The sequence below is a fragment of the Terrapene carolina genome, unplaced genomic scaffold (assembly GCF_002925995.2).
Source record: "Terrapene carolina triunguis isolate 2854851 unplaced genomic scaffold, T_m_triunguis-2.0 Scaffold189, whole genome shotgun sequence".
NCBI lineage: Eukaryota > Metazoa > Chordata > Testudines > Emydidae > Terrapene > Terrapene triunguis.
In genome coordinates, this window is record NW_020664540.1 from 5,793,647 (window position 1) to 5,819,642 (window position 25,996).

General features: G+C 38.5%; 1 protein-coding gene across 1 annotated transcript in view; it reads right to left on the bottom strand.

Annotated features, from left to right (window-relative positions):
* The window catches only part of BRF1 (BRF1 RNA polymerase III transcription initiation factor subunit), a 219,934-nt gene that overhangs the window by 147,899 nt on the left and 46,039 nt on the right, over positions 1 to 25,996 (bottom strand). The window contains exons 3-4 of the mRNA XM_024194413.3: positions 24,222 to 24,395; positions 508 to 539 (exon numbers count right to left, since the gene is read on the bottom strand). Coding sequence (XP_024050181.2) covers positions 508 to 539; positions 24,222 to 24,395 — 206 coding nt within the window. The remainder of the gene's footprint in view (positions 1 to 507; positions 540 to 24,221; positions 24,396 to 25,996) is intronic.

The following is a 25,996-nucleotide window of genomic DNA, read 5'->3' on the forward strand; positions in this document are numbered from 1 at the left end:
AGAGAGAGAGAGAGAGAGAGAGAGAGAGAGAGAGAGAGAGAGAGAGAATGTGTATACACACACACACACACATTCATTTAGAGCTCTATATCCACAAGTGCTTTAAGTACACACAACTCAAAATAGATTTTACAAAAATATCACAGTATTTTACAGATCCATTTATACAGTATTACTTAACAAAAGTTATTTCTGTCTTTACCAGCTGTTTTAAAAATGTGTGAAATCTGACCTTGTGCCACTGCAGTGACTTTGTGATCACCGAGGAAAGATTATACTAAACTGCTGATTTGTTATTTGTGAGGGTAAAAAAACCCAAGCACTTGATCTTTAATTTCACTGAATAATTACTCTGATTTACAAGCCCTATGATTTCCCTGCCCAGAATCTTTAAAGAAACAGATCATTAAGGTTTCCTAAACAGCACACATTAGTAGTTCTTTGCTTGTATTCATTTTTAAGGTTTAATATTTTAACAGAAGAGTTAAACAACAACAGATACAATACCTGAAGAAGGTCACTGAGGTCAAGTAACATGTCTGTGAAAAAGTCAAGGAATATAAATGCATGTAAAATTTGATAATTTGTTTAGCAACTTTATAAAAGGAGAAATAAAATCATTTACATCTGGCAGTGCAGGAATATGGATTAAGTAGTCTGATCCCGCATTCCTGCTAAAGAATCACATTGGTTTCAGTTCCTGAGTAAGCCCTACCTACTCTCACTATGGGACACAAGGTGCCATTACAAACAAAGTTTATATGTACGAGAAGTGTCTCTAAAAAAAGCAAGAAATCCTTTGAGGAATGAGCTGACTACACATACTGTATATTGTATTCTGGAAATCATCAAGTGGTACAAAATAGAGACTTCATTTTTGAAAATCTAATTTGTCACTTTTTTCTATGCCAATTTAGGACCTGATCTCTCATTGTGCAGAAAAAGCCATGGGAAAGGATTAGGAAACTCTTCCAATTTCAGGGCATCTACACAGATGGGCAGCCCCTCTATGTTGTTGTATGAGCCCTCCCCCATAGGCAGAGCTCACTTAAGAGCCATGCTGCCATCAGTTCCTTGACTATACAGACCCTGCCTCCTCATCTCTGAGCAAGATACAAAATTTGTAACAGGAAACGAATTAATTTTGCTGGAATGTATATCCACTCACTCAGTCTGCTTCCACCCTGACATGCCAGGAGGACTGAGGGTCTTCCATGGGAAAGGATTATGGGTGCAGGAAGAGAATGTCATGTTGACACCACTCTTCTCCCTCTAACAGTTTAGGGTCAGTACATCGGAATTTTCATTCCTTTCATCCTCACACCATACAGTGGAAGGGAGTTTGGGCCCAAAATGTTAGTTTGAAAATACTAGTTGTATTAAGAATGACTACAGCAGCTTAATGATTGTAATTTATTTAAGAAAAAACCACACTGAGAATAAAACAGAAAGCTACTAGAGAGCATTTACTGAAGATTTTACAGAAACTGTTGAGTAAATGTACAAATGTTTTCTATTCTTACAGTACTTAAATAAAAAGGAAAGAAATAGTAGGGGCAAAAATAAAGATAAAACACTATTCACAACCACCAAAACAATAACCACAAGTCTACCAAAAACTCTATTTAATAACAGTTTCTTTATACAAATATTTTAAGAACTTTAAATTTCCTTTGATAATTTTAGGCAATTTTATCCTAACAAGTGCCAAATGTTGTGTCTGCTTTAAAGACTTCAAGACTTTGATGCTTTTACCAAGGCTGTTTTTTCCTTAATTACGTTTCTCTTTTAACTGAATAAGAGACTAAATATGATCTTAGCTAGCTGGTTTTAGTTTAACTATTGTAAATATGTTCCATTTTAGAGTAAACAAACAATTTAATAGAAAAAGCAACATGCATAACAAATCAATGACTATGGTAAAAACAACAATTGTAAATAAGCTCACTATAGTTCAGTACATTGTAGTAATGTAGGTTTTAGCCTGTTTTTATAAAGTATATTAAACTAATACTGAATATTAGAGACCCATGGGGGGTGAGGTCGTATCTTTTATTGGCCAACTTCTGTTGGTGAGAAAGACAAGCTTCCGAGCTTACACAAAGCTCTTCTTCAGTACAGACATTTTTCTATATAACATCAGCTTTTTTTTGCCCCCCCGGGGGGAGGAGGGGGAGAATTCTGGTAACGATCAGTTTATGCATAAACATTTGTACCACTTACACCCAGCATATTAAAACTGTACAGACTCAACATTCCAAATTTGTTCTGCATGCATTTGCCAAATTCAATATAAAATTCTAACCTCTTATTGTGTTAATGTTCTTAGCACAAGCTAAGCTTCAATAATGTGGGAGAATAGTATGCCTGGGCATTCAATTAGCTAAGATCCCAGTAAGTCTCTGAACTAAAATCAGAAATTCACTATACAAAATACTCTCATATACAATTAGAAGTCAGCAAAATTCAAATCAGCCAAGAGACTGCTGACAGAAAAGACAGCTCTAATTTTTTGCAGTTTTTTTTAGTGAAAGACAGAAGTCCAAGCAAAGCACTACTGAAATGTTCACAATTGGACTGGTGTAAGCAGGGAGAACATGAGAATGGCCATACTGGGTCAGACCAGAGGTCCATCAAGCCCAATATCCTGTCTTCGGACAGTGCCGGGTGCCCCAGAGGGAATGAACAGACCAGGTAATCATCAAGTGATCCATCCCCTGTTGCCCATTCCCAGCTTCTGGCAAACAGAGGCTAGGGACACCATTCCCGACCATCCTAGCTAATAGCCACGGATGGACCTATCCTCCATCAATCAAAAAAAGGAAAACTAAAAAAATACTTGAAAAATGGAAGTGCAGAGAAGCCATAACCACCGACAACTCTTCAAACATAGCCAGACTAGCATTTTACTCTTTCTTTGCCCCGCCCACCCCCACTCAGTAGACACAGAGCTGGTTTTAAAAGTTTTGCTGCCAAAGTAATCTTCCTGAGTGGAAGCTGCCTATCAATCCAAATTGTATGGTGATTTTGTTTGCAAACAGGAAGTAGGAAGAGACTCCAAAACTTGATTTATTTGGGACACAAATGTTTCAGATCGAAGCTTTCAAAAGTGACACATGATTTTGAGTGCCTCAGTTACTGGGTGTCCAATTTGACACACCTTGGAGGGTCTAGTTGTCAAAGTGCTGAGCATCCATCCTCTGAAAACCAGTCCCTTTATGGTGCCTCAGAAGTTGAATACCCCCAAAATTGAAGCACTTAAAATTACTAGCCATTCTTGATTATTTAGAGATAAAAGGCTAATGTACAAATACACTAAACCACCTAGACTGCCTCTCCCCCTCAATTAATATATCTACTTATAACTTACTCTGGTTTAAGAGATTTTATTTTGAATGTAAAATAAAAAAAAAATTAATCACAAGTTTCATTACTTTAAAAAAAACTTGTCCATTACTAGAGAAAAATATTTAAAACACTGCATGCATTTAGAATACTTGACATATGTTGAGAAATTCACTTTCACTAGAGTGAGGCAATTTAGCACAATAATACAGCTGTTTTAATGCACTATCACTTTGCTCCTTGGTGAAGTTGGTTCAAGTGTTCACTGAAATTTAAGAAGAGATCACAGTAAAAAGGTAGAGTTTCTGGATCTCATATAAGTTAGCCTGCAGCAATCTCTCTCAGTGATTAGATGTGTGTTTGCCACAATGAAGGGAGAGGGAATGGGATATTTGAGTCATTCAGTTCCAATGGGTTGGCCTATGTTATGCATACTGTGAGAGCAATTATCAACAGGAAGTAGATGTAAAAACATGCTGTTGTTTTTAAGCTCATTTTTAGAGGGTGGAAAAGTTTGGGACTGTGAAATACAACTGAAAAAACAGATAATATGTTTTTAATAAACAATATAAATGTTTGCATCGTTAAAGCTGACAGAAAACAATAGCACTTTCATGTAAGTACAAACCTAGCACACGAAAAAGTTCTCAATAGGAAAGAAAGCTGTTAATAGCAGGGATACTCATAAAATAGAAGATAACTAGTGCCCTACCAAATTCCCGGCCAAAACGCATCACAAACAATGAAATCTGGGGTCCCCCCATGAAATCTGGTCTTTTGTGTGCTTTTCCCCATACTATACCGATTTCACAGGGGAGACCAACGTTTCTCAAATTGGGGGTCCTGACCCAAAAGCGGGTTGCAGCAGGGTCGCAAGGTTATTTTAGAGGGGATTGTGGTATTGCCACCCTTACTTCTGCGCTGCCTTCAGAGCTGGGCAGCCAGACAGCGCTGGCTATTGATTGGGTGCCCAGCTCTGAAGGCAGTGCCCACCAGCAGCAGCGCAGAAGTAAGGGTGGCAATACCAATCAGGTAACATTTAATGTTAGCTTTTACCAGGAAGCAAGACTGCCATTTGGCAAAGTTATTTATAGACACACAATCAGGAATGATCACAGAAAATCTATTTAAAGGAAGAACCACTAAACATAATGCAGTCCACACACACACAAAAATCCTAGTTAAAATGGTCTGACTAAATCTACAAAAGCCAGGAAACTTTCATGTAAATTATCTCATGCTATTGTATCTAAAGTCTTTTGCAGCATATTGCCCTCAGTGCTTATGCAACGTGAAAAATTAGGAACCGTATATGATGGTAAGAACAGAGTTAGCGGTTTGTTATTTGAATTTTCTGGATTTTGTAGGTTTTTCTCAAAACATTAAGATTTTAATCATTTTTATTGGCATTTTTTTTTTTTTTTTTTTTTTTTTTTTTTTACACAGAACTGTATTTTTTAGTGTCAGATCCCTCAGTCGAGATTGCAACATATCTTACTGAAAGAATGAGGCATACCCTTAGAAAAGGGACCCACTCCTAAGGATGCATGGTTACAATTCACTCATTGAGAACACGAGTTCAATAAATGTCAGGTAGTGACAGACTATCTTAGGTTCTTTGAAAAGATGGGGAATATTTATTTTTACATACAGCAATAGCACAAATAGTTACATTAACACTATAAAAATGTAAATATGAAATCATCTATCATGAAACACTTCAGCATTGTGTTAATGCAAAAAAAAAAAGTTACACTGACTAGAAAAACTGGATGAAATGCAATAAACGAACAGAAAAATTGATGAAAACTAAACTGATTCCCCCCCCTCCCAAATTTCAATCAACATAGAAGATTATTATTTATATTAAGTTAGTGCCAAGAGGCATTGTGATAGGCACCGTACAAGCACAGCGTGGAGACAGTCCCTACCTTAAGAGTTTCCAGTCTGAACAGGCATGACAGACCAAGGATGGGAGGGGATTAAGAAAGTCAGAGGTGAAATGACCTGCCACAGGTAATACAGCAATTTAGGGGCAGAGCTGGAACTAAAACCCAGATCCCTCAGCTTCCAGTTCAGGAACCTACCTACTAGACAATACTGCCTTCCAGTATTTTAGTGTAACCGGTGAATTTCTGGTTATGATTTGTTTGAATTAAAGCTCTGGTGCTTTACAAATTGTCAAATTTTAATTAGCTTTTAGTTAAAATTCACTGACAGCAATAATTGTCAAAATATACACATTCCCCCTCCCCCTTACACTAAACTGCAGGATTACAAAAATGCAACTTAATCCAAACAATTCAAAATATTTTTTGGAAAATAACAGTTTCTTAAAGATTCAGCAAAGAGATTAGTCCTGACCCTGAAATTCTGGGAGGCAAGTTTTCAAATACAGCCTCCACGTTTGCAATTTTCCATATGCAAAAAGGAAGTCTGCGCACAGGGGTTGTCCTTGAGCATGAAAATCAACTTGATGTCTAACTACTCAACTTGTGAACATGAATGTCATTTGCACAAAACCCTAACTGTATGGTCTGTGTAGGCAAATGCCCATGAAAAACAGAACCAAATGGTTTTTAGTCTCCAGTTAAAATCCTTTATTTCATATGGTTATATGCTGAAATGCTTAACTATTAAAGGGCAAAAAGCACCATTACACAAACTCCTGTCTAGGTTAACCATTTAGCTGAAGTAATTCCACTGATCTCAACAGATTTGCTGCCAGCATTTTTTTCCTAAATATATAATGAACGTAAGAAAGATAAGGCAGGAAACACATTTCCTGAACAACATCCCTAATGATCTGGCATGTCTTCTGCTGGTGATCCTTGTTCACAACACTGCATCCTTTGTTTCAGTAATTAACATTAAGTTAATAGAGTTAATTCAAAATTATACAAGCATTTAATTAGGCCCATTAAAAAGGAGACAAATTTCCAGTCTGCATTAATACACCAACCACCCAAATGTATGTGATGGGAATACACAAAACAACATACTAAAATTCAGACTTTACAAAGTTAATACTGTAAGCTTTTCTTAATCATCATCTTCACATTCATTCATCATTTAGGGTAAAATTTTCAAAGGACCCTAGTCCCATTTGCTTTCAATGAGACTTCGGTACTTTGAAAACAATACCCTTAGAGAGGAAGTCCTCAACAGAACAGAATCTAGAAGGCCTTACTCCTACTATCATGATAGTACAGACTATTTATATAACACAGTCAATTCATACTACTGTTTACAAAACAACATAAAATATATTTCCTGTCCCAAAAAGCTTGTGTTTACCACAGATGAGAAAGTCCAACCAAAACAAAAGGCTGCAGTTCAGGGAAGGGAAAGAGGGAAAAGTAATTGGTGAGAAAAAACAAGGAATTATTCCCAGGTCAGCTTTAAGGAGGGATATAAAAGACGGGTTGGCAGACAAGTAGCGGGGCATTGTTCCACTCACAGGGAGCAGAAGTATGGAAGGAGTGAAGCCAAGGATGCAGGAGACACAAAAAGCAATACAGCATGAAGAGTGGGAGAAGTGTAAAGAGTGAGGGGGGAGGAGAAGGAAGGGAGTTCAAACTTGTAAGCAGGGATGAAATTATGCAGTCTTCAAGGCAAAGATAAAAAATTTGCAAATAATGGGCAAAGGACAAGAAATTAATGAAGAGATTCAAGAAAGTGGTGAGAAAGACATGTGAAGAGCCAGAAGAGCATTATAGCAGCAGAGTTCTCGATAGATTGGAGGAGAAAGAGGAAAAGAAAGTGAAGCAAAGAAGGGTCCCTTTCTTCCTGTACCCAAAGATTACACAAAAGTTGTGAGCCTGGGAAAAGGAAGGATGAGGGAGCCGTCAACAGTGGTAGAGAAGAAAGATGAGGAGGAAAGGTAAGAAGCTTGGGTTTGGAGGTTAATTATTTTGGGATGGCAGTGGGACATCTAACAGCAAGTGCTGGAAAGATGTTTGGAAATGGAAGGCAGAGAGGAGGGTGGGGAGAGGTCAGGCACAGAGACAGGTACCATCAGAGGTGGTTGCTGAAAACATGGGTCAAATGAGACTGGCAAGAGACTATACTGATCTATTAATAAACTCAAAATCTTTCCAAAACATTTAGATTTTAAAAAGGACGACACTGGAAGGTCCACATCAGTTAGATAATCTTCTACAGTCACTTATCCTACAGTGTCAGTTTTTTCTTCTAACGAGACAGTGTTTGATCAGGCTCACAGAAGAGAATCTTAAATGTTATATACATACCTTAGAGAGATACAGTGCAAAAGTTCTAAAAAAAAAGAAATACTTGTTTTGAAGCAATAATCCTGAATCCTTGTAAACTGATAACATGTTCCTTGTTTTAAACATGTAAATCATACCTGCCCAGTGGCTCATCAAAACAGTGTCCTGGTTTATTTTACTGTAAGTGCCCACATTTACTTCTACAAAATTACTGTTACTCTGATTAATAAAATACAAGACCAAAAATAATGTATAAATATAGAACTATTTTTTTCCATGCTAGAAGCCAAGTGTTACATCTTTATTACCTAACACACACACACACACACGCTTTCTCTCTCTCTAAATATAATGCACTGGTATTATGTGCTCCTTAAAGAATAATGATCTCAACAGATACTCGTTTGGAGGAAAGTTTCTGTTGTTGGGTGGCTACACTGCTATATTTGCTCAGTAGTGTTTTAGTGCTATTAACTTGGAACTCAGTCTACACATCTATGTACACAACATCAAACATATGTATGTGCATGTATTATCTATCTTCATAGAAATGTAGGCCTGGAAGAGAACTCTGAGGTCATCTAGACCAGCCCCCTGCACACCAAGACCATACCCGACAGGTGTTTGTCTAACTTGTTCTTTAAAACTTCCAATAAAGGGGATTCTACAACCTCCCTTAGTAACCTGTTCCAATGCTTAACTATCCTTATAGTTAGAAAGCTTTTCCTAATATCTAACCTCCCCTGCTGCAGATTAAGCCCATTTACTTCTTGTCCTACCTTCAGTGGACATGGAGAACAAGTGATCACCGTCCTCTTTATAACAGCCTTTAACATATCTGAAGATTTATCAGGTCCCCCTCAGTCGTCTTTTCTCAAGACTAAACATGCCCAGTTTTTTAACCTTTCCTCACAGGTCAGGTTTTCTAAATCTTATCATTTTGTTGCTCTCCTCTGGACTCTACAATTTGACACATTTTTCCGAAAGTGTGGCACCCAAAACTGGACACAATTCTCCAGCGCAGGCCTCACCAGTCCCAAACAGAATAGAACAATTATCCTGAGTCGAAATACACCCCAGAATATTAGCCATTTTCACAACTACGTCTCATTGTTAACTCATATTCAGTTTGTGACCCCTTATAACCCCAGACCCTTTTCAGCAGTACTACTACATAGCCAGATGTTCCCTATTTTTAATTGTGCATTTGATTTTTTCCTTCCTAGTACTTTGCACTTGTTTTAGTGAATTTCATCTTGTTTATTCCAGACCATTTCTCTAATTTGTCAAGGTCCTTTGAATTCTAATCCTGTCCTCCAAAGTGCTAGCAAGCCCTCCCAGCTTGTTGTCATCTGCAAATATTATAAACATACTCTGCACTCCATTATCCAAGTCATTAATGAAAATATTGACTAGCAGCAGACTCAGAATAGACCCCTGCAGGATCCCATTAAATACATCCTGTCATCTTGACAGAAAACTATTGATAACTACTCTTTTTCAACCAGTTGTGCAGCCACTTTATAGTAGTTTCATCTAGACCACATTCCCCTAGTTTGCTTATGAGAATGTCAGGTGGGGATGTGTTCAAAGCTTTACTAAAATCAATAATCCACCACTACAGAAATTTCCCCATACTGGAGGCCTCATTCCCAAAAATGACAGAGTCACTGAAGAAATTTATGTCATTTTTGTTATTGCTAGATTGATGGCTTTGTGGTGATTTTTGTTGGACAAAACAACATTCAAAATTGAGATGTTTCCTGTATTAAAAGGCCCATAGTGATTGCATCAACAAATTTCCAGAGTCTAGCACAATGAGAAGATGAAAATTGTCAGTCACCCTGTTACAAGCATCTCTATATTAAATGCATGTATGTACATACACCTCTACCCTGATATAACGCTGTCCTCGGGAGCCAAAAAACCTTACCGCGTTATAGGTGAAACCGCGTTATATCGAACTTGCTTTGATCCGCCGGAGTGCGCAGCCCTGCCCCCCCGGAGCACTGCTTTATCGTGTTATATCCAAATTCGTGATGGTTGCATTATATCGGGGTAGAAGTGTATAAGCACACACCTTTTTAATTATTTGAATTTGGTAATTGTCAAGAAGTGCCAAAAGGAAGTCCTTTATCCAGAGGATGGGTAGTAGAAGGGCACAACATTCCACCAACATACTTCAAATTGACCTGAAGACCCCATCTCCTGGGCTAAGAGTTCAGTCTCCATGTTCAATCAAATCTAAGAAACCTCTGTTGAGATTGAAACCGCCAACCAGAGTGGTTTGAATAACATGGCCAACACTCCACTAGAAACTGGAATGATCAACCCTTTCAATACAGGTAACCAAACTTTTAGTTACCACTCTCTTCTGTCATAATCAAAACAGGTGTTCTGGTTAAAGGCTCCATTATAACAATACCAATCCCACAGTCATCTATCATTCTTTCTTATGGAAATAGCATGGTGCTGAAAAGTTGGTTGCTTAAAAACTGTATACTAGCAACACTCATAACTTAATGCAATATGCCATTTTTACCCTTGTTGAGATTTTCAAAGCAGCCCAAAGGATTTAGTCATATCTTTCATCAAAATTCACAGATGTGTGGCTAAATTCCTGCACTGCTTAGAAAATCTCAGCCCATGCCTAACGGTTCAGAAGTGCTTACACTAAATATAAAATTTTATTCTACGCAAGAACAGTCATATTCTGCACTAATGCATGAAAATTAACTGTGACATTCCCTCACTTACTATAGTGTCACAGCTCCCCCAGCTTCATACATTCAAGGCGTTCAGTGTCATCAACTATTTGGAGTAAAATTTACAACAGCTACTAAAACCAAGTGTGATGTACCGAGGTAGCAAAAGTAATTCAAACATGATGAAAGCATGAGAAAAATTCCCAAGAACCTTTGTTGGCAATACCTGCAATAATACCCTTTGAAAAAAAAAAATGAGGATGTCCATTAATGTTTTAGAAACAATTGATGTTCATTAAGAAAATGAATGTGAAAGCATTGCTCCTGGTAACCACATAATTAGTGTCTAATGCCATATCTATCTTTTTGCAGAAATGTACCGAAATTAGTTAATATATTTATAAAAATATTAAGATGTGCATGTGCAAAATATACATAGTAAAATATATACAGTGTATATATATTTCTAACACACACACACACACACACACACACACAGGCATATATATTAATATTTTTATTTTATTACTTTATACACTTATATTATCTATATTGAAAATACATTATGGTGCATGAGTTTGTTATGCTCACATTACTCACAAATGGCAAAATCACAAGTGGAAGTTAAAGGTGATCTCAAATGTGTGCTACTAAGATCTTTACCATGCTGAAGCATAATGTATTTTGAATATGCCATGTGTTATAGAGAAAGTGTTAGGAATATTTTAGAGAGGATTTGTTTGGGTTTTTTTTTTTTTTAAATGTATTTGGATTATTTTTTTATCTTTTGCCTTTGAAGCCATGTGTCTTAATTACCATGAGTCCAACTGCACGGGACTGAAAGAAACTAAAAAGAAACTCTATAATAGTCCATATGGTTATAATGTCATGTAACTCAGTACAGAATTTTGCCCAGTTGTCGAAAAAAATGCAAGGCTGGGTCAAGAGCAACACCGCAAATGGAAGAAATCCACACTGTATGTGGGACCTCTCATTTAAAGTAAATCAGTCCTAGTTTTTACCCCCCGTTATCCAAAATGCCTGACTAAGAAGGCAGTATAACAAACTTTAATTTCTTTATTTGGTAGTGGACTGAATTCAATTTTGCTCCTATTTGTTCTACAATGACCAGTGTTTGAAAAGATTCAGGGAGTGTTAATTTCAGATGCTACCACATTTATCAGTGACTCATCTTCAGGGAAGTATTCTGAAATGAGTAATGGAATGCCACTCATTGTTTTATTACGAGAGTGTGTACACATCCCACTGAAAATATAAAAGCTTTCATTAAGTAATTTGTTGCAATTCTTCTACGCTTGTCACAGACTTTACTATTCTGTTGATATTATTGTCAATATTTACTACACTTCAATGGGAAAGCACAAAGCATTCCAATATAATGCAGCATGGCATCGGTTGGTGAACAGCACAATAAAATCTACTTGCAAATAGTATTTGTCAAGTTTTTAAAGAGCAACAACTTCCATTAAATGGTTTTAATCAAGATGGAAGATCAAGAATATCTTCTTGAAGTGTCATTTTAAACTTTTATCCCTAAATTATCTTTTTTAATCCTCTAAAGATGTCAAACACTTATGTCTCTCTTACGGCACAGAAACAGCTCTTTCACAATCAGTCTTTAAGGCGCTGTAAACTTATCTCAGCTGCTGAAATTCTTCATGAGAAAAATCAGGAACAATGTACATATCTGCCACTGTGGAAATAAAGCTGCCAGTGATAAGTGGGAAAGATCTAGTCAGGCACCTTTTACACTGTGTTGCAGTACTTTTATTGTGACCAGGTACTGTAATTTTAAATAGCTCTCTAAAGTACACTGATTGCAATCTGTTAAAATACAGCTGTACTCTGAAAAGTGACTAACAGCACTGTAGGTTCATGTTTACATCTCATTGATCCTATGTCATATTTGCTCAGCTTACAAATAAAATGCCCACCCCTTTTTTTTTTTCCTAATTGCCAGCCCTATAAACTCAGTCTGAGATGCAAGACTGTTGGGCTCTTTCCTACACATGCATCAACAATAAAAATGATTCAGACGCAAGTTATGTATACAAGTTATACCAACGCACACATTAGCTTTAGGTGGGGTTGCACAGGTGTGCCCAAAGGGCATGATTGGATCAACTGATTTAACTGCAGCTGCACCAGAAAATCAAGATGAAAAAACAGGATTCTTGTACCTGGCTGAGGCTTGAATCTTCTTAGCAAATGACTACTCTTGTTTAGTGGATAGCAGGATTATATCTCCTATGTAAGTTAATTACCTTCTGCAAGAGAGTTAGTGCACTGTACACTGATGCTAAATGAAAAGAGAGGGAAGAGGCTGATTTTACAAACAATTAAATGGCAGTTCATTACAAAAGTACGGACAAATTCCTATAAAAAGATGGAATCCACCTACCACAGACTCCTTTACCAAAAAGTATCTGAAATATTTATAATGGTGGAGCAGTCACAAGACCACAGGGCATAGCAAGGCTGCATCAGGATTTTCAGTTTTAGATAGGATTTACCCTTAGACCTTTGCCTATCACAAACGAAAGTTGTGTTATAACACAAAGTTGCACTGCTTGCTTTCCACCACATTCCTATTAACAAGGGTTCAAAACATTTACCTGATATTTGGTAGCCCTGAGACTAAGTCTACTAGCCAGGATGGAACACCTATCCTGCCACACACTCCAAACCCACACCTTCCTTCCTTTTATTTTAAAGAATATGCAGTTGTGCAAGGTATAAGTTGTAGTATATTGCTCATTTTCTGTTTAATAACATTTTAATATGTAACTTACTATGTCTTTCTTTTTGTTTATCCCTTTTCTCTCCACTTCCTTCTCCCTCTTCTTTCCTATAATATATAAACCATGGCTTATATTTTTCTTGCACTGTGTTCTATGTCTGTTTCCTCTACATTCTCTCCCTCTTTCATTCTTTACATTTCCTGCTTTACCTCCTCTCTCTTTTCTACCTCTCTCAAATCTCTCATCTCTATCTGAGAGAGAGAGAGATTTAGGAGAGACACCGAATAGCCAGATGAATAAACTGAAGGAATAACAAAGTCAAGAGCTGAAAATCTAACTGCCCCACCAGTGCTAGGAAAACAGTGCTGGGATTCCAGTCAGGCTGCTGTTCCTGAACCCTCTTTGAGGGCTCCATATTTTGTGGCCTCCTCACACACATTCCATCTCCCCTGACTCCTGAAAGAAGCAGCAGCACTCTGTATGCTTTGCTCCTTCCACACTAGAACCTACTGTCTTCTTTGAGAGTGGCAATTAGTGGGGGAACAGGTTTCTCTAATCCACCTTTATTCCAACCTCTATTTTAGGGTCCTCCTCTCCAGCGATTTGCTTCATTGCCCGATTCCCTTCTCAGCTTTTCAAAGTTGCAGCAGAGCGAACTTGACCAGCTACTCAATTTCGCTGATGCCCACAGGGTTTCCAATAGCAGTAGTCTAAATTGAGACAGACTAGATAGTTTCACTCCGCTTCATCTTGGAAAGACAACAAACAGCAGTTGAGACATGGATCCCTCTGTTTAAGACAGGCAGTGTCTACGCTACAGGGGCGATACTGGCATAGCTATGGTGCTGTAAGTATGCAAGGATAACCCCATAGCGCAGACACCACCTATGCTGACCGAAGGGGTTTTTCCGTCTGTGTAGGAACACCAGCAGCCCGAGTGACAGTAGGTAGGTCAATAGAAGCACTCTTCCATTGACCTAGCTGCATCTCCACTGGAGATTAGGTCAGCATAGCTACATCGCTATGGGTTGTAGATTTTTCACACCCTTGAGCGTTGTATCTATGTCAACCTAAATTTTAAGTGAAGACCAAGTCTCAGAAAACCAACACTGCATCATAGGAGTCCAACAGAAAAGCACAGAAAGCACCATCATTTCACAACACTAGCAGCTGGCTGCAGGGCTGCAGACCAAAACTCCAAGAAAAAAGATGTGTTCTAACCTCGAGATAGCGAACATGAGGTAAAATCCTAATGAAGACAAGGCAGTCTGTAGTCCTTACACAAGTTAGCATGTCAGGGTAGTCATAAGCTCCTCCATAGTTTTTAACTCAAACAGCCTACCTGTATGAAAACTACAAACTGCCTTGTCTTCTCTAGGATTTTACCACATTGGTTAACAAGTTAAGAGTACACATTTTTATCTCAGTGACAAGGTCAAAACTACTGCCCATGGGCACAGAAGGAAAAAAAGACAGTGATGAAAAGGAAAACGGTATAAAATGGGTGAGGGAGAGAAAGTTTCCTGTCAAGTTCCGGAAGATGAGATAGAGTCAATGTTTGGATTTATGTTTTGTACGTGATAAAAGGCTTACATGTTTCAGTTATAATCTCCTACATTCCCATGTCATCTTGCTGAAAGTTATTCTTCTCTGATAAGGAATTTTTTCCTCCATATTATAAGTTTATCACATGGAGAAAACAAATGTTGTGCAGTCTTGGACATACTATATACATGTAAGATTACTCCTTCAGCGCAATAAAAGAAAATCTGATTTTTCACTCTTATAGTTAAGACAATTGTGCCTATGCCGAATGTGCTTTCCAATATCAATACACAGTACGTGACAATATAAGATGCATGTATCGAAAGTGCACCACACCTTCCTTAATCCAAAGTGCAGCTCAGAGCCACTCTGATTTTTCATCAATGTCTGTGCATAATAGGCTTAAAATTGTATTTAAAAGGATGACAGGACAGAGAAGAAGCAGAATAAATCTCAATTTTAATTAGTAGCTGCTTAGATTAAACTTTATTCTCAGTAATGTTTTGATACTTTCATGCATCAGAGTAATTCTATGTGTAGCTCCCAAACGGGAAATATATTTTAAATTTAATGAATTCACTTATGACTGACCTAGGAAGGTGAAAGCTCTACAATTCATATTTTATCTCAAGGTGTTTAAAAGGTTTACAAACTTGAATAATATGCGTAATACACAACATTCAAAGCACATATTACTTTGGTTAAATGTTTCAATATATTATTCCAATCAGCAAGTCAAAATAGAAAAGACTATAGAAACAGTCTGCTGCAAAAGCTCTGTTGCGTAGGAAATCAAACTTCGGATAATTTTTTCAACTCATTTCCCAAACTGTTGAAACTAGGCCCAATACAGAGGTCATTCCTTTGCTCTCCACAAAAGAGGGTCACTTGCCATATTTTTCTCCCATCATCTGTGCTTACTGTAACTAAACTGACTGTAAGATTCAAAGGAGAGTTTCTATTTGTCTTCTAAGAAGGACGCAGATGTGCAAAGAAGATAAACAGATAGTGAAAAGGCTCCACTTGCAAGAATACTTGGCATGAAATTACAGAAGCACTAAAATAATAAATTTAATAGTGTTGCCAACAGAATTTCTGGATGCAGTCTGTTATGCAAACAGTTCCTAGTAACAATCCTCTGAAGAAATCAGATTGCTGTCAGAAAGGTACTCTGGCAAATCTTCTAGACTTTATACTTCATAAAAATATATTACTTAAAGGAATCCATTAGGATATAAAAAAGTCAATATTTAGACCACTTTCAAGCTTTGCTGAAGGTGTTTGCAACTTTTTAGCTTAAGTCTTAGTTAACTGCTGTAATAAATACAATATTTTTCTTTTATTAAATCGGAAACTTAAATAATGTTCTTATTGCATTCCAGTCCAATTTCTTCATTATTAATATGGAATGGTTCTGAATTGCAGGTACATCAATGACATGTAGTACTCAGATTTTCCTAAACAAATCTGAAAGTTGGATAATATTGCTCCCATGCTACGTTGTTGTATTTTATGAGGAATATGAAAATGTGCTGGAAAAAAAAAACCATTCAGATAAGACTTAGGAAAACAATGAAAGTAGAAGCATTCTTTTAGAAGATGACTAGCTAAAATAGCATTGCTGATTAAAGTAGAAGTGCTTTGTGTTTCTGGAGCCACCAATTACAACTATGGTACAATATTTAAATATGTTTATGGGTGCTACTACAATGGATTTTACTGCTCCTGTTCTATATGATTTCATATTATATAAAACAGTTAACAGTATGAATTTGACTTCAGAATTAATTCTCTATTAAAGAGATTAATGGTATTTTCTCACATCAGCTCAGTACACTGCCTGTTATTAAGTACTGTTATTCCCGAGATAACCCTGGGAGTCAGAGATTTAGCTCTTGCTAACAAAAAGACCAACCTAATCATTTACTTTTTTACATAAAATTTAAGATTTCTAAATATTAAAAAGTATATTGAACTACATTTTAACACCCTGGCAAGGATCTATTTAAAGCCTACAGATATTAAAAATAAATCTAGAGCCTAATTATCAGGCGTGCTGAGCAGCCATTGAATTCAGTGTGTTGTGGGTAGTCAGCAATCCTGAAAATCACGCTTTTAATTAACCTGCAAGGACATGCTGTGTCACATTCTTGGAATGTAAGCTCTTCCAGGAAGGGACCATTTTTTGTTGTTTGTATAGTGCCCAGCACAACAGTTACTTGAACTCTGTTTAACTACACACCAACACAATACAAATAAATAATAATACCTCAGTTGCGCTGTGGTGTGAATCCACAGCAGCTACAGAGACTTCAGTGAAGCTACTCTAGATTTCCCGTGGTGCACCAGAGAGCACAATCTGCTCCTTTGTTTGTAGTGTTTCCTCTTTACCAATCCAGGGACTGTAGAGTTATTTTGTTCTTTGCTGGCAGAAAAAAGACTAACCATTGATGAGACTTATGTATACCGAATCCCTTGGTAACAAAGCCTATGTTTCTCAGCAATAGTCAGGCCAGTAAACACCAATACTGTACTAGGAAAAGAATTATTCATAGACCAAAAACCCTAAAACTGCATCCTGCACCCATAAAATGAAAAACAGTTCTGGAATAAAGTTACAAGAGAGGATTAATTTGACCTTCACTCCCCAGTATCTTCAACGAGTGGGGGGAAGCAAAAACCAAAACACTGAAGCCAGATAAATCTGATCTCTCTGACAAGGCATTCACCACTATTGTTTTCCCTTAATTTGCTGCAGATATTTTGTTCAATACCACATGATGGAAAGTTCACATTTTCAGCCACCCGGATGCCACCATACTGCCAAAAAAACCTTGGCCCAATTCTGTACCACTGGATCAATGACAATTTTGCCATTAGGATGGAAGCAGGACCCAGTCCATAATTTGAATCTTATATTGCCAGTGCCAGTAATTTAAGAAGTGCAACAGCCGTCTGATATGTATAATTTTTAAACAAAATATTAGTACTTTTTAAAAACAATTTTTCCTGCTTCTTGGAAAACTATTAACTCTAGAGATCAGCATCCTCATGTGAATGTCCAAGATGCTGTACCACACATCCTAAATTGGTCAGTTACTAGTATTACACTTGCAGCAGCTTTTCCCTCCCCTTATGATTTGACCAGTGACACCAGAACAACATCCATAATTGGCAGTTAGCACAAGGCTTTAAACAGGGAGATCGCAATCTGACATTCTAGCCTATGACAAACTGTTGTTTCCCCTTTAATTTTTTTAATGCACAAAAATGTAATAAGTTTATGACCCAAAATAATGGAAAGCTGAAACAACCCCTGAAACAGCACACTCTGTAGGAATTATTGTCCTGCTGTAGCATAATAATCCACAAGGGGAAAAAATTTCAAGGGACAAATCACTTAAGTAGAGGACCTGAGGGCCACAACCTCCCAGGTGCTGAACACTTCCGTTCATTCAGGTTCATCTTTGGTAATTTTCTTTTTAGAAGGGAAATTAAAAAGGCGCTGGAAATAATCTAAGATGCACCAGAATATGCACGTCTGCCAGTGACACTAGAATCTGGTTTCATCATCTATCTCAGTGTTTTCCCCCTTCTTTCTGCCCCTTCCCTATATGACTTACTATGGGTATTGTGACATTATGCCCAACATTCTTCATAGAAATATGCTTATGATATGAATATGGCATAACTAAGATGTATTTTATGCAAGATGAGTCATGTGAGATATCATTGGAAAGGTTATGATTTACTGGATGTGATTATCCTATTTGTATGCATGTATCATTTCTGTATCTGAAGTTAGGAATATGGACTATGTATCAATTACAAAAGAGTTTGTACCTGGGGAACGCCCACCAGACAGTAGGCAATCAGCCTGGATGGGCCATTAGGAAGGACAAAAGGACTTTGAAGAGACTAATCTCCCCCTTTCCTAAGAAGTTTCCTGGGATGCTGCTTTAACACAGGGTCAGGTGATCATGTCACCTGGTACTGGACATCATTTTGGACTTCTGGTATTTTTCCACCTGAAGGGGGTGGGGGTCAAACTGGGAAACAAAGGATTCCCGCCATAGGCAAATCCTATTTAAGGCTGGGAAGTGAGTTAATCTTGGCTCTTCTCCACTGCCTCCCTACCCAAGAAGAAAGACTGCTGAAAACACCTGAAGAAACAAAGGAACTAAGCGGGGGGGCAGGAACTGAGCCCAGGCAAGAAAGGTCAGCCTGTGAAAGGAATACCTGGAGATTTAAGCCACAAGCAGTGCAGTTTACCTTCAAGAAACTCTGCAACTTACATAAAACAACATTTAGGGTGAGAAACTACTATTTGTAGCCAACTTCTTTAATGTGTTAAGCCTGGTTTGCGTTTGTTTTATTTGCTCAGTAATCTGCTTTAATCTGTTTCCTATAATCACTTAAAATCTACCTTTTGTAGTTAATAAACTTATTTTTTGTTTATTCTAAAACCCAGTTTGTGCAATTCATAACTCGGGGCGGGAGGAAGCTGTGCATATCTTCCTCTACATTGAGGGAGGGAGCAAATTTAATGAGCTTACGCTGTATCAATCTCTATACAACACAAGACAATACAATTTTGGGTTTACACTCCAGAAGGTGTGTGCACCTGAGTGCTGGGCAATTCCCTGAGCTGAATCTTCCCACACAGAGCTGACTGCAGACACTGTGTGATTCTACAGCTGGGTGCGTGTGTGTGCGCACATACGCGCAGCAGGACAGGGTGAGGGAGTCTAGGCTGGTGGAACGGGCGGGCTCAGTGGGACCCCAATATATCAGGTGGCACCGCAGAAGGGGGGTCCAAACTGTCACAGTATGTCTACACTTATACCGCAACGGTGGCACCACAGTAGTGCTTTGGTATAGATACTACCTACGCTGACGGGAAGGGTTTTCCCATAGGCATAGGTAATCCACCTCCCCGAGAAGCGGTAGCCAGGTCAACAGAAGAATTTTTCCGTTGACTCAGTGCTGTCCACCTGGGGTTAGGTTGGCATAGCTACATCTCTTATGGGTAGGGATTTTTCACACCGAGAGATACAGCCATGCCAATGTAAGTTCCCAGTGTAATTCAGCCCTGTGTCAGAGTTCTCACTACACGCAGCCAGAACTGGAGCAGGGCTGACATTGTCCCATCTGGTCTCATGGAACTTAACAGAAAAAGTGAACAGAAACAGAAGATGCAGAACCCTCCCTCTCCTATAGAGCTACGCTACCAGCAAGCTCATTGGGGGCCAGAGCTACAACTGAAATATGGGACCTCCATAAGGAAAGGCTTGGGGTCAACTTTACTGCAGTGGGGAAAATCCCACCCCCAATCCACATCAACAGGACAACACAGGCATCTCCACAAGAGAATTCTTGCAGAGATTCCCCATTAAGTCACCTCATATGGTTAAAAGCTGCAGGAAGACATAATGTGGGCCATATTTACTATTCTATAATAGACTGGGATTTGTCTGTAACAAAGGACATGTTTTTCTCAAGAAAACTAATTTAATTTTAAAAATTGGAAGAGACATTTTAAAAACAAAAAGAGAACACCCCCAACTTTATGCATCATCGACCCTACAAAAGTTATTCAAAAAACAGGAGGATGGATAGTAGGTTGGGAAATAGTAAACAAAATATTGCATCATTTGCAAAAGCTTTCATGTACAACAAAAAGGATTACTGATGAAATGAAATATCCCTTCGTTAAAACAAATTAATATTCCACCTGGAAAATACTACGCAAGCCTCTTTGTTTTTGAATGACCTCTGGGCCAAGTACAGATCACAGACTAACCAGTAAGTCAATCGAAAACCAAGTCTGACTCTTCCAAAGCTCTCTCTTGGGAACTCTAGCAACAGTTAAAAAGCTCTTTGTTTCCATTCAACCCAATATGTAGGGGTGGAAAAGCTTTTCAAAACATTAAAGAGAAACAAGTGAGGTCTGTTACCGTTCCAAGAAGCAAATTAAGGTCTAAATTCTGAGACTGTCAAGCACCCGCAACTTCCATTAAAGTCAGAGGATGCTGGCTGTGCTCAGCGCCCCTCAGGATTTGGCTCTAATGGTAGGATAACCGGTTTTTCCAGAATTCGCTGCTTTGGAACTTTTAAAACCATTACCGCCTTTGTGTCTATTTGTTAGGTTATGTTTTTATAGCTCACAGCAATAATATAAATACATTTTAGAGGGATATTATAATACAAGTTCCTGCAAGCAGTTCATCTGAATGCTGCTGAAGTACAGTTCCCAGGTTTAACTAATAACTAGCAAGCCACTTTTCCTTTACAAATATTAGTATGGAGAAGGAATAATGTTAAAAAAAATATTTTAAAAAGGGCCATAATCGCTGTATTGAAGCTTTACATATCCAGTGAGAAAAGAAATTCGAACACTGAAAAATGGAACAATGAATCAAAGTGATCTGGGATAAAATCTTACCCACTTTGATAAATTCACCCAGGAGCTACACAGAATAGTTTTAGTTTGGATTATTTCAAGTGTTCTAGATTTGTTTGCTAAATTGTTACTTAAAAACTGCATCATACTACGTGAATCTAAAAGTTACTCTTATTAATTAACTAAATAATAAAGGAAAATTAAATGTGTGGCATACCAAGGAGAACTGGAATCTAGTCAGCTATAACTCACATTGTACCATTAGATCTGGCCTGAATTTTCCTAAAAGGTCATCCCATAGCCTGGCTGATCACATATTTGTACATAGATGACAGGTATATTATAGAAAATGTAAGCTAATAAGCAGGCCATAAGAGAGACACACTCTCTCTTCCATCAACTTCAACCTAACATGTCCAAAACTGAACTCTTCCTTTCCTCCCAAACTGACCCCACTCACTCAATCCTGTCACTGTTGACAACACCAATATGTGCCCTGCCACCCAGACCCATAATTTGGTCCAGACTCCATCTCCCCTGACCATCACATCCAGGCTTTGTTCAAATCTTTGTTTCTTCCTCCTAATACAGTATTTCTAAGACACCGCCTTCCTTGTGAAGGGAGTGTTCCACTCACTCATGCTGGGAAAGGGTTAATATGAGGCCAATTAACCCATCTGCAAAGTCTGGCGGATGGGGCAAGCCTAATTAGAAATAAAGCCCAGGGCTTGTTTCCATAAAAAGCTGAGTGAACCCAACTGAGGAAAGGAGACTGGGAGGAGACGAGGTAGAGAGTTCCCCTTCTCTGGGAAGCAGTATGTAAGAAGACTGAGAAGGATAGTACAACAGAGCTAACAGGCTACTGCCCAGGTAAGCTGCAAGCCTAAGTGGAGCCAGGGGTCCTGAGGCGCTGTAGCCTGCCTGTACCCCTGAGTAAGGGAAGGGGGACTCCAGGCCCTGGGCTATGGGATTGATTGAGGTACAGAAGCCTCTACTTAGGTAGGAAGACAGTATACAGTAGCAGAGGCATGCCTATGATGAGATGGTTGCTCACTGAACCCATCTGGAATGAAGGTTTGGTTAGTATCCATTTCTGTAAATGACCCTGTGGGACAGGACTCTGCAAAGTGGTCTCTCTGGAAAGCCAGGACACTCTTATGGCCGGAGTAGGCCAAAGGACAGTGAGGGAAACTGAGGCAAAGGTTGCTGCAGCACCACAGCCAGCCAGGAAGGGGAGTGTTGAGGTGGCAACTTTGCCACCCCCTCACGTCTCTAACATTGTAACTTGATACCATCTATTCTATCTAGCCCTCCCACAATCCCTCCACTTCTACATATGAAATTCAAGCTTCTCGGCCTTACCTTCTGAACCATTAGCAGCTTTTTTACTTCCTATTATATCCATTCTATCCTCTCACCTCCTGCCCTCTAGGCACCGCTAACGACAACAGCCTCATCTGCCCATTTGTCCATGGTCTTCAACCAAGATAGTCAATGATGACTGGTGATTTTGGGTGCCAAACAATTTCTTTAACACATACCTCTTTAAGGTGTCTGAAGTTGGGCAGACAAAAATTGAGGCACCCAGTCATCCATCACTTTTGAAAATCTTGCCTGGGTGCCTTCTTCCATGCCGCTCATTATCAATAGACTGCCCTCCCTGAACTGATCCCTAAAACCTTCTCCTCCAAATTAATCCTGAATAAATCTCTTCTTCTATGATGACTATACGAAATTGGCAATCTGACAATGGACAGATTAAATACAATCTGAAACCAACAATCTGTCCAAGGGAAAAAAAATCTAAAAAGGTATATAAATATTGCACATTTTGATGGTACCCCTCATCCCTCAGCCATCACACTTTGTCTGTCTGTGTGGGGCTGTGTGTTTTTCGCCCCCGAGTGTATATCTTTACTTTGTTAGTACATTGCTCTTTCCTGCTCCCTTCATCAGCTTCTTGGTCCTCCTAGAGTAAAGCTTTTGGGGGCATGGCTGCCTCTTATTATGCATTTATACAGTGGCAGACACAGTGTGCCCCTGATCTAAACTGGGACCACAAATATAACAGACCAAGAATAATCCACACCACCCTTAAATGGACGTAAGCTCAGAATTGGCAATATATGTATTTATGCCTTTTCCAAGTTGCATTACAAACTTTCAAATATTCAAGTTTCAAAACAAAAGGTTAGATATGGACAGGGGAGGGAGGGGAGAGGAGAGAAATGGTTAATTTTATGTCCGGTACCAGACTTTATTCTCAACTGTGAGTTGCTGTTTTTGAAACAAAAGAAGCTAATGGCTTGGCAAAAGGCAGACGACATTTTATACACCAGAACCTGAACTCATCCTTTCAAAGCAGACCGTTCTGATCTGTAGAGCTTTTCAGTACTGTTGAACTCTTAGTATCCCTTTAGTTACTGAATGAATGTTTACGTAACAGATTAAAAAAAACACCACATGGATAATTGAGCCATATGGCCGCACACACTACCACCTCTGAGAATCCAGATGTCACAGTAACCACAAGAGGAAAGAGAGTAGCTTGTGATGCTGAAGTAAAAAGACTTGAGTTTGTCTGTAGGGGCTTATTCACCCTAGTGTTTTATAGTGGACTAACACCTAGGACGTTATCTTAATTTAAAGAAAAAACAGAGATAAATGAAGGTATTTGTGAAGTGTCAATTACTGCAGTATATTTTGCATACAACTTCATATCACAAATGGAAACACTTTCAAGATGGATGTTTTAAACTTAGCTATTTTTTGTTTTGTTTTCAAGTGCAATCATCAACAATTTGTTACACAATTACAGCACTCAGCACAACAACATGCTGGCTTGCTTATCACAGCCATACTCTTAACAATATTTTGTACTTTTTAAGATACCACACTACCATCAAGAAAAATGTTAGCATCATCATTAGGTAGTTTCACTTCACAACTGTAAAATATCACTTTTTCAAATGTCAGAAAAGGCTGAGACAACACTTGCAACATTTTAATGAATGCTGGATTTAAAGTGATAGTACTGAATCAAATTGGGACCCAAAGTTTAGGGTTTTTTAACTAACCTAAGTCTAACAGGACGTTTAACTTTCTGAAAGTGGAATTTTATTAACATCACGGGAACAGTGATTTTTCAAAGTTTTCGAACATCTGATGTGTTTTACCTACCGATCCAAAAAAATAACGACCTTTGTTTTGCTCAAAAGCGAAAGGATACGAGGCGTTCCTTCTGTTCTACACACCAAGTAGAGACATGCAGCAATTACATGGGTCATCTTTCTCCCACGGGTTAAGTGCTTGCTCACCGCCATCTTGAAAAAGTTAAAGGCAGTATCAAGACAATGCTGGTTGAGTTGCAACTGGTTTCCCAAGTGATGAATTTGACGTTTCCCTAAGAAAAGAGAGAGAGAAAACTCTTTAAACAATTTTGTAATTAATCCACTTTTTAACAAAGGACCAAACTTAAGAAAAACTTTGCTTAGGAATTCAAATTACTTGGCATTTTGTTGCAGAAGAATGTCTTTCTTTTAATAAAACACAGAAAGACTAAGAAGGCATATAATACAGTAAGTTATTTTCAACATAGAACAATTTCTTAGATCATGTAGCTCCATGGAGATTATGCCCTACATTTTCAAATGTGTCCACTATTTTTGGGCACTCAATTTGAGACAGTTAGACTGATTTTCAGAGGGTCCCAGCATCCCACTGAAGTCAACCAAAGAGTTTTGGTGCTCAGCACCTCTGGGGAAAAAAATCAGGGCCTAAGGTCTCAATTTGGGCAGAACTGAGGCAACCACATTAGTAAACATCAAAAACGTAGATCCATCCTTCTTCGTTTGGATGAGATAGCATCCAAAGTGTACTAGACCCTTTTCCAAATACCACTTTAATTGCAAACAAATTATACATTTTGTGGCAATTTTCCCAAAACTGATGAAGTATGTGGTTCCCTTAAAGACACACCAAAACCACAAGGAAAGGAGCTTATGGAGCTTATCTCAAAGCTTATTCATGGTTGTCACTGATAGGGCAGAACTTCCTTCCTCTGAACATATTCAGAGAAGAGGCTTCATTTAAGGTTTAGCTGCCAGACTATGTGGATTCAGGAAAACAAATGTACATGTCTTTTAAGGTGAAGGCACTTCAGATGAGTCATGATAGGAAGTGATACAGCTGCTAATACAGACATGGAAAGCAAGGTCCAGCCCTCTCTCAAAGCTCTAGCTATCGGAAACCGTGCCAAGAAGGGAATGTGAGGCTGTAACATGTAACTCTGAATTTGATTTGTTACTAATACTATAGCAATTCTAACTTTTCACTTCTCAAGGGCAGGTACCTGTATCCACCTAACTAGGGCATAAGAAAAGAATCTGCTGGTAACAAATTTTCTATTCCATGCCCTCATTGCCACAAGCACAAACAAATGAAGTATGAGTAGCAATTCTTCAGTGGATAAATATATATGGAGGGGAAGACTCGAAAACACATCCAATGAAGCCAAAATAAATACTTTCTAGACCTTCAACAATCAACTAAACTCAGTACTTAATGCCACAGTAAATAATTGGAGTCCTAAAGGAGGATAAATACACTACCTCCTTGAGGACTCGGTGCCTGAAGGCTGAGTACAAGTCATAAACTGGCTATAATGCTTTGTAAAAATATGCAGATACCTCCTGGTTGTTCTCCTTACCCAAAGATGTTGCTACAGCTCGAGTGGAGTGGGTTACAATTTTATAAGGACAATGTACTCAATTCTTTGTAGGACTGGTAAATGCACAGTTTAAACCCCATAAGCAGGCCTATGAAGGTGGTTACAAAAAATCTGAGCCTGATGCAAAGTTGAAGCAGGAGCTAGTGGATTCAAAGAGGGGGAGGAGATGTTCTGAATGACAGGCAAAGATGCTACTGGCATCATTTTCTATGGACTGGAGATGGAAAATATGGATGTCCAGAAGGCCTTAAGAGGAGTAATTAAAGCAGATGATG